This window comes from Mya arenaria, chromosome 5, assembly GCF_026914265.1.
Source record: "Mya arenaria isolate MELC-2E11 chromosome 5, ASM2691426v1".
NCBI lineage: Eukaryota > Metazoa > Mollusca > Bivalvia > Myida > Myidae > Mya > Mya arenaria.
The window spans coordinates 55,426,290-55,447,556 of record NC_069126.1 but is presented as its reverse complement, the minus strand read 5'-3'; the positions used below and the strand labels follow the sequence as shown (position 1 = coordinate 55,447,556).

Here is a 21,267-nt window from a genome sequence, read left to right as displayed (position 1 = left end):
TGTATACGTGCTTATGCAGTCACATTGCATAACGTCAGATTTATTGTTTAAATTCAGATCCACCCGAGTATGTCACTGTACGACACACAATAGAAAATGGTGACATAGTTTTATCGAAGTTCAACATCATGGAAAGAGCAACTTTAAAGTTATTTTGCGATAGTCAAAGCAACCCATCATCAGCATTTTCCTGGACAGGATCGAACATACAGCAGACTGGAAGTGTTCTTCTCCGCAATAATATAAGCAGATCGGAGAAGGGTCATATGTCGTGTACGGCTAAAAATACAATGACGCATATTGACCAGCCTGTGGAAGGATTGTCGTCTGCAAATATTACACTCAACATTCTCTGTATGTATATTCTGTATTTCTGTTTTCCCTGTGAGTCGACAATACTTATAGTTCTCAGAGTATACAACATATCTATTTGTTAGTAGTGCATGGTATATTTGATTTTCAATTAATTTTAAATCGCAAAAAATAATCATACACAATGAGATTATTCAGTGCAATAACGTGATGACGATCAATGTAATGTTATATATTCTTTCGAATATCGAACACGATACCTTACTTGCCTTTCATCGTTCATCTGAGCGCTCTAATAAATATAAGAAAAATCTATGTTTTTATTCCTACACAATGAAAACATTGAGAACAACATATAATTCATACAAAGTAAGCGATGACTTTTTCATTTATGAGTGAAATTAACCTATTCCGAAATATAATCTTGATATTATTAAACAAAGGAATCAAACTTTCTTTCAGATTATAAATATGTTTGGTACACTGTAATTTGTTGTAATACCGATGACTCGTTTTATCCAAACTCCCAATGTGAAGTGTTTATTTCCCGAGATATTCCACTTTAATCTAAAATGGTTATTTTCAGTAAATCGTCACTCCCGTGATTCGCCCAAACAAAAGCGAAGACGAATATTAAACAACCCAATATTTGTTTCAACAGGTTCACCTTGTGATGTTTGTTTTCTACATTAAAAATTTGGGACAATATGTACTGTTCTTTTTCAAGTAAATGATAGGATTAAACTCTTTTCTTTTTAAACTACAGATCTATACAAAAACGGAGAATATCGGGTCATGATAAAGGTGTCATTAAATTGGTGTATTTTTTACAATAACACAATAGAAACAACAGGGTCAACCTAAGTATCCTACACTTGTACATGTATTAGCAGACGAACGGTAGTATTTGGTTTTATACACTTTTATAAAATCTTATAAAAAACAATTTATAAATAAACAAACAAACATTATATATTTTAAATAAATTGCAATAAATGAATAAAAAAATCAGCCATTTTAACTATTTAATCATCAATCAATCAATTAATTAATCAATTAAGGAATCAATTAATCAATCAATCAATCAATCAATCAATCAATCAATCAATCAGTTAAGGAACCAATCAGTCATTCGTTTTACTGATTAATTTTGTATGTGCCGGAGGGATTTCTACCATAAAATATGAACTTGAACTTTGAATTAAATTATTCTATTTAAGCATTGAACATTGAATAATAATAACTTTGAATGTACATACATATTGAATATTATATGTTTGTACTACAGGACATTTGTTTTTAACACAAGTTTGCTTTGACGTAAATGTAACGCCATTCTAAACAAGTGATATATGTTGCATTAGGTTATCAGTACACATGATATTTGTATTAAAGCAGGTCATTGCTATCAAATTAACACACCTTTCGCGATCCTGCGATGAATGTTTACCATTGAAATTACTATAATTTTCCAATTAAGCTGTATCTTTGGACTGTCATTGAGGCTACACAAACCGAGCTTATGATGGTTTTTCATTGCGGTAAAATTAATATCACGTTGATGAAACAAGTACCGATAATGATGCTGACATCTCTGCTGTTCAAACAGCCTTTTTATATTAAGTTTAAAGTGACACTTTTAGTCTAAATCAATACATACACTTATGTATCAAACCTAGAATTTTTGAGTGATAAACCTTTAACTACTAACTAAATAATGCATTGATGGAAACATATTAATTTCTGCTAACAAGATTGTAACCATGTTATTTCATGGCTGAAAACTCAGCCATGAAAAAAAAAAATAAATGATTGGTGAATGCTAAAATATTTACAGCGATTTACTATCGTCGCATACGTTAGAATTCTGTGTTTTCTGCACCTTTCTTTCAAATTAAAAGCGGTATCCTTCATAAGAACCATTGTTATTGACGTTTATTTATCATTTTGATATAGTTAAACAATTGTATTAATTGTGGTACATCTAATTTGGGAGTAAGAGTGCATCTTTAACTTTAAAATGTTTTTGTCAGCCTCGCAGTTGCATTTTACCAAAAAGGTTTTGCAAATATTAAGTGAATACAAACAGTCACTATTTATATAAACCGATGAACCTTATTCCTTAAACATATAATCGTTAAGTAATAATGTCATGTTTATACCCTAGATTCGCCACGGTTGCATCAACTGTCCCGGCTTAACGCCCTGGAAGGTGAAAACATAACTCTGAAATGTGAATACGAGCCAGGTAACCCTACAGAAACAACAGTCTTAATTGCTCGGTTAAACGACCGAATTACCTGGACCGATGGAATACATTTCATTCCATCGCTGAAGAGAACCGATGCTGGTATGTACAATTGCACAGTTCGTAACATCATGCACCCAACGGGACAACTGAATGAAATCGTTGGAGAGGATACAGGAATTTTTCAGGTTAACGTATGGTGTAAGTGTTTATATTATGAGCTAACACTAGAACGTGATTGAGGTACGATGCTGTGGAATGAAACAAAGTATAATCCGTCGTAGTCCGTCTGATATCACATACCTCAAACAAATTACGGCTCAAAACAGCCAAACATCTTTATCTTAAAAGTGTTAAGTTATATTAAATATATTAATTGCATTTGTGACACGCAACCTTGCTCCAAGTGATAATACATTTTGGAAATGCAAATTAAGAAATGTATAATTACAAATGTCACGAATACAAACATATTTTTTAAGTTTCTGTATAGTACATGTATTATTGTAAATAGTCTACCTTACTATAATTTGAGAAACAGAATGATACAACCAGTAATATCTTGCTTTTAAATTACATACCGAATGACAAGCAAGAATGACGAAGACATATTGTTTGTGCCATTTTGAAAAACGTTTATATGCATATGTGTTTGTGTTCTGCAGACAAAACTTCTGTGTCCAAGTTTGGTTTAACCAGTCATCCCGACGCGAATAATGTTACTGTTGATGAAAACGCAACTCTTAACTTCTTCTGTGAAGTTGACAGTAACCCAAACTCCACCATTGTATTTGGAAGATTGGACAGGCTACTGAACAACACTACTCTAAAAAAGAACAACGGGTTTCTTCATTTGCCATTTGATGTTCAACAAGCTGACTGTCTTGATACAGCAAGCTACTATTGTTTTGGGTATAACAACTACACAGAGATTGAGACGGCACCAAGGAAACAAATGGACGTGTTTGTTCGATGTAAGAAACCAATACTTTACATGGAATGTCTATTATGATTATCATTGAAACAATAATAAGACACATAAAATAGATCACACGTTAAAATTATGTCTTTGTAGGATTTAAGTATGTATGAACTTATAAAGTATTTATCAAAAAAGTTTGATTTTTTTCTACGAACATGGCCGAAGGTTTTTTTTATTTAAGGCACATCAATAATGTTTGTTTTCCAAGGTTCACCAAGAGCATCAGGAGGTCAGTGGGAAAGCAACATTACAGGGGCTGCTGGCGGCAATGCAACGTTTTCCTTTGATGTAGTGGCATATCCTGTTCCAAATAAAGACGGATATGTATGGCACAAATGGAATGGGACAACGTATTCTCAACTTTACAACAGTGACAAATACACAATCAACAATGCAGGTGTTTCTACAACATTCACCATCAATGCTATTGAGCAAGAAGATTTTTCAACCTATCTGCTAACGGTGTCGAATGGAATATTTCCAGACTTCAACACATTATTCAACTTAAGATCTCAAGGTAGTTCAACTATGTTTAAATGAATGATAACTTAAAATAAAAATCATCCTCAAGCCAGTTCTTACCACATTCTTAGAAAGAGTTAAAGCTTAAGCTGAAAGAAAATCGTATTACTTCCTTCCTGTTATCTACATCTTTTCGTCGACTAGGCGTAACCTATTATACAAATATCTGAAATAGATGCATTATTTAACGTGCAACATTTTATATATCCTATGAAATATTGAAAGCCTTATAAAGCTTAATGATATATTGTGTAAAAAACAAATATTATTTTATTTTTTTTTCTAAAAAATTGGCAAAAACTGCCATGTAAATACGCTTACTGTACATAAGCCCGATGTTAATTATTTGATTCACAGACGTTATGAGTGAAAATACTGTTTAAACCGTGTTGTCAGGGACAACGTTCAATAACTAGCATGGGTATCAGTGTGATCCCCTTGCTGGAAAACGCATGGTAAGCTTCAGTCTTTAAATCTTTTTTCGAATAATCGGAGGAACTTCGCACTGAAAAATCCCACGGATAATCAGGTTATTAGCACAGAAAGGAAACTGTAACTGTATACAATGTACATCTCTAAAAAACTAAATAACACATCATTTATCATATTCCACTTCTAAGATCTATACTTAAACAGAAGATTTTATCTGATTCTAAGTTATTATCTTATTCCACAATTTGTTACTTATTTATTTATGGGGGTATAAAGCCGGACAATAGAGCTTAGTTCCCCAGTACTCTGGATCGAAACACACTTGGCATTGCGCCAACAAGAGTGATTTAGCATACACGTATGGCGGAAAATATAAAAATAAAAGGTATATCTGAATAACGATCACTATTTTAAGCAATATCATAAAGTCTAACAATATCATTTGGGAGGTCTAAAAAGTGGGTGGTGTACTTTATATTGACGATGACTCCGGAATTTGGTATCACGGTAGTTGCTATGCACTAATTCTTGATCAATATTGTTTGAATCTCCGGTTAATTTCATTAATATACAAAATGAAGTCGCCAAATGTTTATGTTTTTTTGCCGTTTTGCTTCGGATTTTCCATATCGTGCAGTTACTGGCTGCCATTTTGTTATTGATTGGTTGAGCAAATGTTGATTTAAATTAAGGGGAAGCAACTATAGTACAATTAATTAACGAATTGAAATTTTCGCTAACGGATAATATTTCCTATATCGTTAACGAGTAGTTGACGGTGTGAAGAAACAATCCATCACTAGTTGAAACAATAACATGATTGCCGGATATATTCTCAAGCATATCAATACAATATTTGCATGGTAGAATAAGGCATAAGGTGTGCTAATTGTAATAATACCACCCGGTTTAGATAAAAAGTTTTGACTCGAACACTTGTCAAAAGGTTATCATCTTCATGGGAAAGTACCAGTATAAAAAATATAGGTATTCACAACGGACCGAACACGGTTATTTCGCGCCTTTTTTATCAAAGAAGGCAATAATGCTCCTCACTTTTTTGAATTCAGGAAATTGTTGAAAAAAATCGGATCATGAGCACGATACCCATACGTCGATACTGTCTACTACATTGCATATCTAACAATTACTATCTTAAATATCCTAATTATAGTAATTCATGGCAATTACAACCTTAAATGTATAAAGAACATGACATTTTGAAAACAATGATAAAAAATATATTAAATGAGGTACGTGTGCAAGTACATACATTTATTAATCGAAATTCAAATAAAGCAACATTGACCTTGAATAATCTAGAACAAAGATCACATATCCTTTTGTTGAGATGTTTAGTGCACATAAAGCATAACTCAGACATGAACATATTTTGAGTTAATTTCATTTGTTGTTTTTTTACACCTAGCAGGCAAATGGGATTGATAAAATCAATATGACTGTCAACTTTATCCCTCTTAAAATGTGCTCTTTTATGAATAAAGCAATCGGCTTCCGCGAGCAGTTATATAATTGTCTGAATAGTAAAACACAAGTCTATGTAGTTTATTCTAACTGTATTCGATATATGTCGAGAAACAACAATTGCATACCTGACGGAACTAGAATTTACTCATTCAAGTCATACAGCCCCGTAGAAATAATGAGTTTATTTTACAGATGTCCCTCAGTGTCCAGCCGATGTTACAATTAGTGCAACGACCTCGTCTTCAGCTGTTGTGGAGTGGAACAGTCAATTCAATGGTGGACTTCAGCAAACATTTGTTATTTTGTACAAAGCGATTGGAAGTTCAGATTACTTGGTTCTTACAGAAGATGAGCTCGAGAGACAGAAGACACATTACTAAGTAACAATAACGGGATTAAAAGACGGATCGACTTATGATGTCATTATGTTCTCAAGAAACGAAAAAGGAAATTGTAAACAAAATAATTCACTCCAATTCGACACAGAACTTCTTGTTGGTACGTATATAACTAATCAAAACCAATCAACTCAATGAATATGTTGAATAATAAATTGCAGCGACCAAAGGTGAAGGTAGAAGTTAAGTACATTATATTTTATCATTTACCTCAACTTGTTATAACCAATGAGGTCAATGGTTCGATTGAGTTACAAATTAGTCAAATGAAACATCTGTTTGCAGATGACCCGCCGCTATCAAATGCAGCATTGATCGGAGGTTTGGCTGGTGGTATTTCTGCAGTTTGCGTTGCATTCTTCGTCGTCGTTGTTGTTCTCTTCATACGGAAAAGAATGTCTTGTACGTACAACCATGTATTAAAATTATTTTAAATTATTTGAAGTCACAAATCACAGCAAAAATGTTTATCTCAACCTTTTCAACCATTGCACCGGCTACTTCGGACAGACGAAGTCGCGTGTGTCAAACGTTAATTCTGCAATAAAATAGAAAGAAACAATCAAAACAGTCAAAAACTAGCGACATTGATAATAAACACCACCACACAACACACAACAAATATCTATATCAAATATATGCTTGTCCTCGATACCGGAGGGATCGGTAATTTAATAAGAAATTTAATCTGTTAAACGTCCATTCTTACATCTAAAAATATTCAAAGCAACTACAAAATCAAGAATCACAAACAAGGCAGCGTTACCACAATAAAAACAAATTTAGTTATTATCATTTTAATACTACTTAAATTACTTTTACGACTCTGCTTTATTTTTTTATTTACGACTTAATCTCATATGTCATACGTCTTAAGTTGCCACTTATTACAAAATATGAAACGCGTTTAGGAAAAATTATTAAACGAGACATTGGTGAACTTCATTAACCTTTCGTAACAATTTTTTTTCTTATTTAATGCCCAACAATCTAAGATTATTTTTTCACACGGCACTTCGTCCCCAAAATGATGTTTTTTTCATTCTTGGTAAGGAGTTTGATATTAAAATGATAGTATACAATGATGTTAAGGCTAAGTTGAATTACACTAGTGGAATATGGTAAATATGGTATGGTTGTATTACATGAAATATATATATATATATATATATATATATATATATATATATATATATATATATATATATATATGTGATAAATTTATGTACAAAAAAGCTTGTCATTTTATCAAGCCGTTGGTGATTTTTATAAATTTTGATGCATGGTAACCAATTTAATTTTCAAATTCGACAATTATCATTGATTATTATTATATTTTTTTCTAATTAAAATGATCGTATTTGTTCTAGTTCACTTTCTTATCATGTGATCTTTGTTTAGAATTTATGTATATGTGTTTATATTAAATACCAGCCACGATACACAGTAGAGTTGTTTTCACCTATACTAATTTGATGAGTATGATACTTGGCCATCATAATAACCAATATGTCACCCGATGTCCCTGTAAATGTTAACAATATCTACTCATTTTCTAACAACTAGAAGTCGTTTTGTCAATTGCCAGTCGGAATAAAACAACGAAAGAAAGGCAAATCACAAAAGACATCATCTTGAAATGCGTCTGACAAAAGCTGAGTGAATAGAATTCATAAAAAACAGCAGAATAAATACACATTCAGTATATTGCTTTTTAAAGAAATTAAAGTTTGCTGTGTTATTTAATTAAAAAAATGAAATCAATGGACTGCCGCTTTGAAGCAAAAAAATACAGTTGAATTCTATCTCTTGCTTCAAAAGTATTATTCAAGAAAGAAATGAAAAAATATACAGTCAGGCAGTTCTTTAAATCTGTTTTAATATCAGTCTTTAAGCAAAAATCACGTCTAAAATGCCTTTTGAAAAAAAGAATTTGGGTTGGGTCATTTTGCTAAAATAATTAATTTTGTGCGTATAAACACATATTGTTTATAAATGCCAGCTCACATTTTCATTTTTCTTTACTTTTTGAATTGCCTCTTACGTTTAAGATCCCCTTCCACTAGCTACGAATTGCTTAAAATAATTGATTGTTTCATTAGAGCAGAATTAATGACACGAAAGCAATACTAATCATAGTTTTTCGTTACCATTTATTCCTTCAAACAAATGCCTTATGAGACGTTTCATTGTATTGAATTGTTGCTAAATGCAGTATTTCAACAATTAACCAAAATATGAAAGGACTGAACCAATGTACAGCTTTCATAAATGAGTTGCTTTGGAAATTATGTTGTTTTTATTTCATATAACAAGAAAAACGTATTAGTGCACATAGATATGCTGAACCTTGGATTTTGTCACCATCCTTTATCACACGTCCCGAAATACTGATTAATATGCGGCTATTCCTTAAAAGTACATATTTATTTCAGATAAAAAAGGTGAATCTCGTCAGGCACTTACCAAGGGCCAGTAAGTATATAAGTTTCGGTAAAAACATACAAGCTAATAATTAGATAAATTCTCTTTTACGAGACAAAGCGATGCAAATACATAAGTTACAATGTATCATGGACAGCACTTGCGTCAAACTATCTTTATTGATACATGTTTGGATTACCTCCTTAGAACGCTCAGCGAAACAGGAGTTTATTTTGAGTCAGAAACACCAACAAATCTTTGTCATGATTGAAAGGAATTTTAATTACCTAAGCCTCAAAGAAAAGACACACTGGTAGTTTCAATCAGTTATTGTTATACTTGACCAACTATTTGTTTTGCATTTATTATCACTGATATGGATTACGGCGTTGCCTCCACGAGCTAGTAACGTTAATAATTAAACATTGACGTACTCAAAACAATGCACTGTCTGGTATGTTTGTTTCAAAATTCTTTTTAAAAACATCTGAGACAACCGAAGGCTACTAGTTGATGATTTAATGGAACACAATAGCTAAGTACTTTCTCCCAGGGAAATCGATGACAACAAATCTCAAACTGTTGTGGAAGAAAAAGCCATCAATGCGTACTGTAAGAGAAGTAACTGTCATTAATGTTAGACCGTAAGGGAACGTTTCTTGCCTATCACTGAGAGAGAAAGGACGTGCCATTTTAATGTAAGGAAATGTTTGTAAAGCACCAATTTAAGGTTGAGCAAACGCCAATAATGTGTAACAATAACAAAAGCGAATACCACTAACGTACAACTCGAAATGAAGCGACGGCCACTAACTAACACTATAAGGAAAACAAATGAATTAACATGCCACTATAAGGGAAGCAAATCACTAACCTACCACTATAGGGAAGGCAAAGACAACTAACATACCACTCGAAGAGAAGCGAAGGCACCCAACCTACCACTATAAGGAACACGAAGATCACTAACAACCACTTTAAGGAACGCAAGTACAACTAATGTGCCACTTTAAGGAAAGCGAAGAATAATGACGTATCAATCGAAGGGAAGCAAATGCCACTAACCGAACCTCTTTAAGGGAAGCGAAGGTCACCATTAAGACACGCTTAAGGAAGTGTGAGGAAGGAAAAGGCTACTTACACGCCACTTCAAAGGAATATAAAGCCATAGCACATCATAGAAAAGTAAAGGCCACTAATGTATTGCAGTAAGTAGAGAAGGGACCACTAACGTAACATTGTTAAGGAAGCAAAGACCACTTACAGGTGGGAAACATAGACTACGCACAACCGAAGGGAAGCAAAGGCGAGAGTGTGGTATTCTGTTGTATGAAGAATCCGGAGAAAACCCCGCTTTGTGAAAGCCAACTATACTCGCATGTGCCTAGGCGTGGAATCGAACCCGTGTTGCGTTTTTGAGAAGAAAATGAGCTAAGGCTAAAAAATAATGATTTTGTTATGGTAACATCCTTTTTAAAAACAGGTTGGGTATGTTGCCATTTTATAAAGCTTAATGTAAGAAAGCTTTTGTCATTGGAGAATTGTATTGAAGTAATCTTCTGTCATAAGGTTTTATTCTACATATTTAGACGCACGCGTTAAATACATAAGAAATATTATGAAATATTACAAACCAATGAGGGTCAAATGACCTTATATGGCATTTTTTAAGACCGGCAAGGCAGCCACCGAAAGTGTATATGGGCCGAGGCGTTAGCGGAGGTACATTTACCTTCGGGGACTAACTGGCCAGTCCTTATAATGCCATATGGCACGAATTGGTGTGTTAATATTTTTTATATCATACAGAACATTTTATATTACAATCCAATAGTTTTAAAGCACTTAAGATGTATTTTATTGAACAAAGCTAATAATGTTTACTTGCGACAAATTTACGCAGTTGTGAAAATAGCAAGCCACCCTTACAATATGACGTCAGCGTTCCATAGTACATTTTTGGCGAGGTCCGGACCTGCCAAGATATGATATGGACCGCTTTTATCAAAATACAGTAGTTTGCGGTCCGATCGACATTTTATATACAAAGAAGGGCCAGACACATACACACGCACGCACGCACGCACGCACGCACGCACGCACGCACGCACGCACGCACGCACGCACACACACACACACACACACACACACACGCAAACACACACATATAGCTTTGGCCTCAACAAACACATTTGTTATATCAGGTTTTGTCCGTAAAGTGGTCACCAAAATAAAAATAAATATATATGATACAAACTATAAATAGAGTGGTGAAAGCGAAAAGGTTCTATCTGCTTCTTTATTTAATGTCACTTAGAACCTTTTCGCATTCACCCCTCGAAGTATACATTATGGGCAATTGATCAGAAATGCACGTATGCACTGACTGACTTGTGCAATGCAAATTTATTAAATACAGGTCATATGATGAAGTTTAACGTGGCATCCTAATACTTGTATTAAGTCAATAAATAGTTGCATAATTTGTATATGCTTTTTCTATCAAACAGTGTATTCACGTTTCTAAATCCGTTTGACAGTGACCAGTGCAAGGCTAATGTTTATCAAAGAAAAGTTAAACACTTTTTTAACAGTGACCGTGGTTTATACTTGGGCATTCACCACGTCATGGGCCCGCGTCGTCATGATACTAATTTTTCACATTCATTTTGCTTTTATAACAGTGTATACACAATACCAGATGTAGTGTATGGTGATTCTCGAAAATGTTTGTTCAAATCGACGAAAAAATAGACAAACATACTCTTTTTTGGACATGTCTTTCATATGTTTTGTTTCGAACGCTGTAAAATGGCGACAAAGTATGTTTATGTTGTTGAGATTTGGGGTATGAATATTTGTTATAGTTTATACTATACTAAGTATCAACATTTTACTTAATACTTTAACCACTTCAGAAGAGGTTCGTGTTTAATTAACTGTTTTTCCCTCTAAAGGACGTGTAATTATCATAATTTGTTCATACCATTTTCTCGGTAAGTGACAATGTCGTATTATCGAGTATTTCCATATCGACATTCATAGGGTAGTTCACATTCAGAATATGCCAGTAATTTTCGGACTTGCACGCGCCTGATCAGATCTTATTCCGACAAACTGAACAAAATGTGTTGGTGTCTGTCATTTTGATATTTGAAAGTAGTAGTACCCATTTATACTTTTCACATGTGTATCGTAGGACTTTTTTAAGTTTATAAACAATATAAAGTTTGCGAAAACACAAGCAAATTTTACAAATATATACGATCATACTCATATGAATTCATTCTTCAGAAAACTGCGGACTTTAAATGCTGTCGAAGAAGATGCAGATGGTTTGTATTCATTTGAAACGAACATTCATTCTGTAAATCACGATAATTTTATTTTATCAGGTTCTTTTTAACTTGACTTATGAACATGACGGTATTGGAGTATGCATATGAGTACTACAATTTCAATTTAGCATTCTGATTATTTCATAATTCCTTTTATTATATAATTGTTTTTTTATGAATAACATATTTTTGTATCTTCTTCTTATTATTATTTTTATTTTCAATGTTTATTCAGATCTCCCTGATGAGGTTGAAAATCCAATGTATGAAAGCTCACAACCTGCAGCAATGAAGCAGGACTCTCCTGATGTCCTTTACGCGTTGCCCAAGAAGAAGGATGGCGATATATACGCAGTAGTAGACAAAACAAACAAACGACCAAGTACGTATTTACTGGCTTAAATATGTTCATCAATACGTTCATCAATATTTATACATCTGTTTGGAAGCAGGATCAAAGACTGTCTCGTTGTAAACAAAAACTGTTAAAGCACAATGTCCAGTTTCCGCTGATGTACAACCATTTTGATTAAATTTGACCTACATGTACATGTTTGTAAGTCAATGCAAAGATAGGGAACTAGGGCACTTGGTTGATACTTAAACAAGTGGAAATATAATGACACGAGGCTTTAGCACTTCTTTAAGAGATAAATATTTTACCATAGACACATTGTTCGGGTAAAGATAAAATAAAAATAAAAACTCACGAGTTAAAATTCACATGCGTAGGGAATATAAGTAATAGTTATTGCACCCAATATCCGAGATATTTCAATACAGAAGTACTGGTGCAGTAACTGTAATGTATCATATTGCCAAACCTACCATACAATAAGTAGCGTACTTCGTTTCGTCCATACTATCGTTGCGACATCATCTGTATGGTATCGTCAGTCATGATAAAGAACTAAAACGGCTAAATAAATGACGTTAACTATGCCATTCAATTTGATCTCAACACACACCTCAGCTATGCGCTATATACACGCTTAAAAGTACACCTTTCACCAGATCAACCGATGTTTTCGTTTCTTTCGATTGGAATATGAATCCAATTTATTTTTATTATGTTATGAACATATAACTTCTAGTATTTTTGTTTAAACTAATTGAAACTCAAGTTCAGTTCAAAATCAATTCAATGCAGAATGACATTTCCCTTGACTATATTTATTGAAAAGTTTGAGATGAATTCAACAGAGTGTTGTGCTAATCTGGAAGACAATGAAACTTAACCAATATGTCATCTGTACAATAACCAATAACAGCGGGATGATAAACTTAAAACCGATTTTCTTCCTGCAGGGATCACACTCCTTAACATGAAAATGAAATAGGCATTAAAAAGTTAAAACTTATCAACATATAACGCTACGTATACATTTTTTTCCATTTGCTTTCTGTTGTTTTATCAGTGAAATAACAGTTCACTTTTTTTAAAAGTAACGCCCGTTCTCGCTTTAAAATCAAACGCCAAGGCGCACACGGCTGAGACACAATAGCAACGACTACACTTTCGAGATGACTTTTGGATCTCATACAATTTGACACGTTATTCTAATCAACTGTAACAAGCTGACATATTATATCCTTTTTAGCCATATATTAAAGAGAACAATGGTTTATTCCAGTGTTAGATCGCAATTATGTTTACCTCCTGATCATAAAAAGTAAATAGTTGTTTGAACTCGCTACATGAATTATACACTGAAACAAACAACTCTCATCTGCTTTCCGCCTGTTTAAAGGTATTTATCAGTAAATTAAATGATAGTCAACTGTTAAGATAGTCCACTCGCAAGTTCCCTGGGACATATCGAGAATGTCATTTCCGAAATGACAAAACGATTAAAAACAATTGGCTTGCTTTTCTGATCAATCACAATACACAGTCGTTGTAAATCCTTTTTACTTATGTTATAAAGAAGAAGTATTAAAAAAATGGTAACCTGGCCGTGTTAATCCAGCGGTATGACTAGTGTCCGAATGGTTTGAAAGTTTGACATGTAATGGAGATTGTTTTTGTGTAATTCCTGAGACAAAGCAGCTTTTTGAAAGGTATACCATAACTATTCTCAGTATTACAGAGTTTTGTGATGATTTACAAACACGTGTTAAGTTTCAGAACAGAAATGTTTTCATCGAACAAGATGAAGCGAAACGCTATGTACTGTGTTTATGGGTTCATTGTAGGGCGTCAATATTTATATATATATATATATATATTTACGATAAACTGGATTTTGAGATTAAAAGTGTTTAAACTGTACTGGGTGAGTACCTAAATCGGCACTATTTTTGAAATATTTTTAGTTAGACTTGCACCACAACTACAAAATATTCCATCAGCATACTAGAATTCAAGACCAATTGGTTGATATAAATGGCATTTTTAAGATACTACCAATCTGAATGAAAAGTACTTTATTAACCGCACAATTAAGGACTGCCGTTTTCGTCCTCGGAGTACCTAAATATGGAACAGTTTTAATTCGTTATTTATTTTTATGTATGCTTTTAAAATTATTGCTCCATGATTTCTTTAAGTAAGTTACCAGCTAGTGTTTTTGTCATTTTTGTCATTAAAATTAGATGATTTCAGTAAAATACAGGTTGTACCAGTATGCTGTGATTATGGCAAGCATGAAGTCTTTCCCCTGAATGCCATGTACTGACATTTGAACATGAAAAACTTTAAATGTTAGCAGTATTTGAAACACTTACCGGAGAATCGTGTACTTTGGAATTTGTATCTAAGACAAACGTCTTTATTGATTAAAACCAGAAATAAACTATCTCAATCTGGAAAACACTTTTATTATGGGTGTTCCATATTTAGGTACTGTTCCTATTTAGGTACTTATCCAGTAAGGAAGTAAGCCAGTTTGCTTGTGACTTTAAACTAAACTCTCTTATAAAGGACATAAGGAAACTTAACATATTTTTTTTAATTCTTAAGCATGACCCGATATGACGTTTTTGTTAAGTAGGTCTCAATGCAAGGAAGGAAACCAAAGCAGGACCATATATTTCCCCATAAACATTCAAGTCCCAAAACAAAGGGTATACTAATGTAAGCAATTTAATCGTTGTGTTTACCTTTAAAGGATGACATGTCTTTCTTTTTCTGGAACAATTGTTAGCCGGGAAGTACAATTCTATTATTTATATAATCAGAGATCTCAAGAGCTCGTTTCCGATACTCCTTTATTCTATTTGACTAACTTTACAATGATCAATGGTGTTTCTAGTTTAAGTTTATAATGACCAAATAAATCTTAATTTTATTGATTGAAGTCAGGGTGAATTCAGCCGGCATTACGACCAAACAAACTTTATGTTTTTACATTGCACACAACTATATTATTGAGTCCTCAAATACAACAAATTTGTTTTCCCTCGTAGCCATCGAAGAGGTTATTGAATCGCGTGCGTTAGTTTTTACCTTAAAAAACTAACAGCCTAACGCATGGTCACTCACAATCTAGAAGATGCCCATGTGCACCTTGGGTGAGGAGCAGTAAGTACAACGTCTTCGGTGTAGTCGTCTAGAAATAATAGTGCGTTCCTCTTATCAGAAGTTCCGGTGATTGACCCTGGTCCCCTGGTCGCTCTTTCGGTTTCTGGCTTTTGTTGATCTTATAACGGAAAGCTTAATTTCATCTACAATGCTAGAATGCTATTTCAAATGAAGAAAAGAGCACTGCCTTAAAAATGTGTAGTGAATGTTATTCGCTCAGGCAAAGTTCGAGAAATTCAAAAACAAGTTGAGATATCGAAGGCATCATTGTGCAAGCACTTTTACCTTGGCCATAACACTAAACAATATTTCGAGATATTCATAGCGATTAATTATAATAATAATCATTCATAAATCTCTCCCATTTATACTTGTTATGCATCTGTGTGAAGTTTGATATAGGCATTGTTTAATTTTTAAGACCATTGGTAATTTTAAAATGATTACTCCAACAACCGAAAGTCACATATAGTTTGATATAATTTGAATAAAACAATTGCAATAAAAGCATTCCTTTTGCAAATAAAACAATTGAAAGTACGGTGCGGATATAAGATGAACATCTGGTCAAATACATGACAAATGTTTGAAATTGTTTGAATTAGTGGTTATATTCCTAGCCTATTGAAATATCTTAACTGTACTTGCGTTTCAAAAAGAGCAATACCATAGAGAATGCATGAAACGGAAAGGTATATAAGAATGATTAGCTAGTAATAACAATACTGGTCTAAAGATTATTTATGAAAAGTTTGATTGAGCTTATATTCACTAATATTATCATTTAATCCTGATATAATTGTTTTAAATTGCACAGTATATAATTCAACAATACAAACACTATTTTAGGTAAAATTTCTTGGTTTGGTCCGGCAAAATTAAATGTTTTTCAGATAGAGTGATATGAGTCTCATGTCGGAGCACACAGGTTTTAGTAAAGTCCGGAATTATATAAATATTTACGGTGATTGAAATTTTTAAGATAATTTTAGACTTGTCTCCCTTGATGATGTGAAATTTGCAAACCGGGATATGCTTTTCAGGGATCAGTTATTTAATTGTAATTTTAAACTAATGTATTGCGTTTTAAGAGTACTGTTATCAACGTTATTTTTTTTCAAAGATGTTTTAGAATACGTTAGGAAAAAGTGAAACTGCTTATATAGCGTAATGCTATGTAATGTTAAATAAATAGTGAAGAAAAAAGTATCCAGTTTTTATGTAGCCCTAGCATTTTAAATTATACTTGTTTCCCTAGTTTCGGCGTTCAACCAAGTACCCAAATAGTATATACAAAACATATGACATTATTAACCATCTACGTTGGCGGCGAAACCTTTGACATACTCTCAGCCTTTTTACCCAAAGACTGTTAAGATATAATTTGATATTTGATATTGCTAAAATCTTGTCATCAGTTTGGATATTCAAAGACAACAACTTATATTTGATATTAATGATGGAGTCTGTCAACGGCCCACATAGCTTCAGGTCATACATGTGCCGTCAAAGGCAAAGTCTTAAGGGGTCATCATGATCAACCTTCCTGTCAAGTTTTTAGACCTTAGGCTCAATCTTTCTCTAGTAATCTGATAACGTTTTAGTTTTCCCTAGTTGAGTCTTGGTAAAACCCCCAAAATGGTTCAATAAATGAACATTGTAAGATGAAATAGATACACGAGTTTGGTTCCGTAATAATTGTCATATTATGATTGAAAAGTGTAGAATACTGCCAAATAATATGTTAATTACTCTATGATTTACATTCAAAATGTGTCTTTTTATGTTTTTTAATTATTCCAGATAAATCCCAAGGCACCAAGAAGCAAAAGAATGATGCACACGACAATGCCGGGTTCGATATTTACGAAAATAATCAATCTCCTCAACATCCAGCCAAGGTATATTTAATATTCACTGTACGTATCTCCCTTTAAAGGAATACAGTGTTATTCAAATAACTCCTACTACTCTGACCAACACTTAACAAAATACAAACTAGTTAAGCGATAACGATTCCATCCCGAAGCGTTCATTCTGTCTATGTAATATGTTCGGATTGAATTTTTTTTTACAGCTTTAACAGTAAGTTCGTGTACAAAAATAAATAATTAATTTTGCATTATACATTATATTAATAAGTAACCGTTTAAACACATTGTATATATGATTAATGGACTTTATAATATTACTTAAGTTTTCCGTTACCCAATGCAGTATATGATTTGTCAAATTTCTTTTAAGAGATCCGATAAAAGCGTCCAGTTTTACTGGACTGTTAAATAAATATATGTGTTTATAGCAACAATCATTAACAGTATGACATTTACAAAGTTCGAAGACAAAGTAGAATCAATTATTGAGATAAAATGCCTAATTGACAGTTTACCAGTGCGCCGATCTTCAGTAAACAACTTTTCCATTTGGTCACCTTACACTATTCCGATATAAGAATAAACGGAAATTCATGTATTTTTTATGTAATCAACACTGCATGTATGTGTACTGACTACGTCACATATTGTTGCAGTTTCATGGTGGTATTGTTAACGTAATGATTAAATTCCTAATACGGAGGGGAAAAATGAAAAGCTTATTTAATTCAAGACAAAGTTTTGCAATTGTTTTAGGTTTTATTTTTAAAGTCTATGTAATTAAAGTATCATATCTTTTGAGAAGTTAGCAGATTCGAGTTTTAAACACTGCAGGCATTCTATAAGAAGTTCAAATGTATCATACATTCGTATTTTAGAATAATGTTTAGCTTCAATATTGATGCTCGTTTATTTACATCTATTTGAATCAAAGGCGCGGTAATTTATTAGATAAGTTATTTGACTGAAATTTGAAACCGCGTTCGTTCAACAAGCTCCAGTGTTTCGGTATGACGAAATGTGTTTCATATAAAAAGAGATACCTCAAGTTAATGAATATGGAATCTTTATAGAATTAAGAGCAACTGTGTTTATCGAATTATATTAAAAATATATGATTATTTTGCTTATGTTGAATAATTATTTATGATATGTATGTAACTATTGATTTTTTTTAAAAGTTTATATGCATTATAAACCAATCTAGACAACGCACACAGACGGTATTTTACTGTAATTCGACTTCCCTTCGTATTGATTGTTTTGAATGTGTATCTGTTAACACTGCTGAATTAAAATTTGATATCAAAAGCAATCGCAACTTATTATTTCAACAATGTTTATGATACTAAACAAGGATATACACAGTCATTTCCAGCGCTATATGCATTGCAGTACCCGATTGATGTTGTTATATAACACATGTGCTATATAGACACGTTGGTGATGGTTATTTTAATTCGAAAATAAGCTTTACCTTTATTTTACTTTCAGAAAAACGTCAATCATGACGGTCTTGTCTATGCTGATATCGTATTCGCTAATCCTCCGAAAGGTCAAAAACGCTTGGTTATCCATGGAATTGACGACATGACTGTGTATGCTGATGTTGATCTGACTAAGAAGGTTGATCCTTTTCCTGATAGCAACGAAGAAGATGGTGGTAAAAAAGAACCCAATAAAAAATAAAAGCACTGTACTACTACGACGCTTATATACGATATACTTTATAATAATATTTTACTTTTCTTTTGTATATTATATGATCAATGGAGTGCATGAATGTTTGTTATGAAATACGTATATGACACTAAAACAATGCCATATACTGTTAACAGCTCTATAGTGTCTTTTCGTGGTGTACTATCCAGTAATGGAGTGGCAATTAGCTTTGCGGTAGCCTTTTAAAGGCCACAACAATGACAAAATAAGAATATTCATTTATTTATGTGCCAGATCCTAATGGTACAGATTTGGCCAAACACTTTGGTATACAGTCGAAACTTGTTGGCTCTATATCGTTTGGCAAGATTTACTCGTTGGTTCGAAGTGGATGTAAAGAACCGAATTTTATTTACTACATGTAATTATTCTCGCTTGGCCCATTTTTTGCAAGGCTCGAAGTATCTTGGCCGGTCCCTGGGATGTCGAGCCAACGGGTCTCGACTGTATAACATTTTTGTATGACAAATCAACTTTGATGCCAGCAAGTCTCCTGAATAATACCGTACTGAAAAGTGTGCATATTACTGATTATGTTTTACTACATATGTTAATGGTACTTTATGGAAATTATTCACACAAGTCTGTACAACGACAAACAAGAACATTTACAATTGTATATACATAATATATATATCCTCTGTTAAATATTCAAATAAGTTTGTTCTTTAACGGACATGTACATGTTTGCTATTAATGTGTTGATGTCGAGATTATTTATAATACATTGACTACTAAACATGGTGTTGAACCCACTTGCCGCTTTTCTATTATATACTAACCAAAAGATGGTATTGATTGAACATCTCAGTTTGCTTAACACTATACCTATACAGCTTATATTGTTTGGAGTCAAATCTTACACCTTTAGTATCATCAAGCATTTCTTCCATCAAGTACAAACAATTATCGCCAACATCAAACATACTCACCGTCTCTGACTCGGCTTATTTACTTCTCCTTTCCTTCAATCTCTATTTCCATTTTAGTCCTTCACTCCTGTTATGTCTTCCGCACTACACAATGTCAAACTTTGTATTTTATGCAAACAGAAATACATGTTTATTAAAATATTTTAGCGTCTCGGCTACGCCATCCGCTGTAACAATATCAATGTTTGTTCATTCTTTCCTAGTGTACTATTGTGAATAATGAATCAAATATGACAACATGTCAACTCTGGTATTTCACACCACATGTCAACTATTCTAATGATATATTGAAGAGAGACTTAGATAAAGCATTTATGCTTAATTCTCAATCCTGTAAATGTGTAACTAAATTTCTAGAAGAACTAATTCTTGATATTTCCTACTTACACAAATAGATATTAAGTATCATGACTTCTTTGTGATTATCTGTCTTCTTGCTATTATGTGTGTTTTTCAACGTATTATATTACCATAATAAAGCTAAACCAGACCCTTGTTGTTAATAGTTATTCAAACATTAAATGCTTTTTGTCGATTTTTAATTACTTCTTTAACGATTTGCGAGCGAAAGCAGTTCAATGTTTGGAGGTAAATACATAGCGGAGATGTTGGTCGCATGTTAACGGACGGTTTCAGTTTGATAGGCTAAAATATGCTTATCAAATAAAAGGTTGAACTTGTGCAACTCTTCCAAAGTGATGGTTACACAGGTTAAAAACAAATTGTCATAGAACAAAAATGAAAGTAAACTACATTTCTCTCAGAATGTCTGGGTTCCAAAGCTGAAAAATGTGAAAAAAGGAAACTTTCTGCACCCTCTGCTAAACAAATATTTTTATATCATACTATAGGATAAAGTTTTTGGACTATGGCAAGTGACTTTGTTCGAATATGATTATTTGCATTAAATACCTTAGAGTGAATATTTCCATGGATATTACTTCTCTATGAATGTATAAATTGATTTATAACATTAAGTGCTTCAATGTGAACGTGAAGGTCAGTTGATATCAAAATATGAAAAAAATACCCAAAGCTTGACTTTTCCTTTTTACATTTCTTCTTTTATAAT

At 32.9% G+C, this 21,267-nt stretch overlaps 1 protein-coding gene across 3 annotated transcripts; it reads left to right on the top strand.

The window, feature by feature from the left end:
- The first annotated feature begins 63 nt into the window (after positions 1-63).
- LOC128235122 (uncharacterized) lies at positions 64-20,678 on the top strand. Of its 3 annotated transcripts, XR_008261129.1 has the most exons (8): positions 64-354; positions 2,480-2,761; positions 3,226-3,534; positions 3,751-4,059; positions 6,177-6,482; positions 6,668-6,784; positions 8,818-12,141; positions 12,380-12,474. XR_008261129.1 is itself a non-coding variant. In XM_052949867.1 (7 exons), the coding sequence occupies exons 1-7, from the start codon at positions 6,410-6,412 to the stop codon at positions 19,228-19,230; spliced, it is 711 nt and encodes a 236-aa protein (XP_052805827.1). In that variant the 5' UTR covers positions 6,272-6,409; the 3' UTR covers positions 19,231-20,678. The 3 variants fall into 3 exon arrangements, 1 of the variants encoding a protein (XP_052805827.1); XM_052949867.1 differs by lacking the exons at positions 64-354; positions 2,480-2,761; positions 3,226-3,534; positions 3,751-4,059 and adding exons at positions 17,471-17,568; positions 19,036-20,678 and having other exon boundaries at positions 6,272-6,482; positions 8,818-8,857; positions 12,101-12,141; positions 12,380-12,526; XR_008261130.1 differs by lacking the exons at positions 8,818-12,141; positions 12,380-12,474 and having other exon boundaries at positions 6,668-6,787.
- Positions 20,679-21,267: the final 589 nt, after the last annotated feature.

Bases quoted from the DNA above. Each gene is read 5' to 3' on its own strand.
- LOC128235122 (XM_052949867.1), top strand. From the start codon at position 6,410: ATGTTCTCAAGAAACGAAAAAGGAAATTGTAAACAAAATAATTCACTC. The intron at 6,483-6,667 runs GTACGTATATAA...ATCTGTTTGCAG, and splicing joins CGACACAGAACTTCTTGTTG to ATGACCCGCCGCTATCAAAT. The intron at 12,142-12,379 runs GTTTGTATTCAT...ATGTTTATTCAG, and splicing joins TGTCGAAGAAGATGCAGATG to ATCTCCCTGATGAGGTTGAA.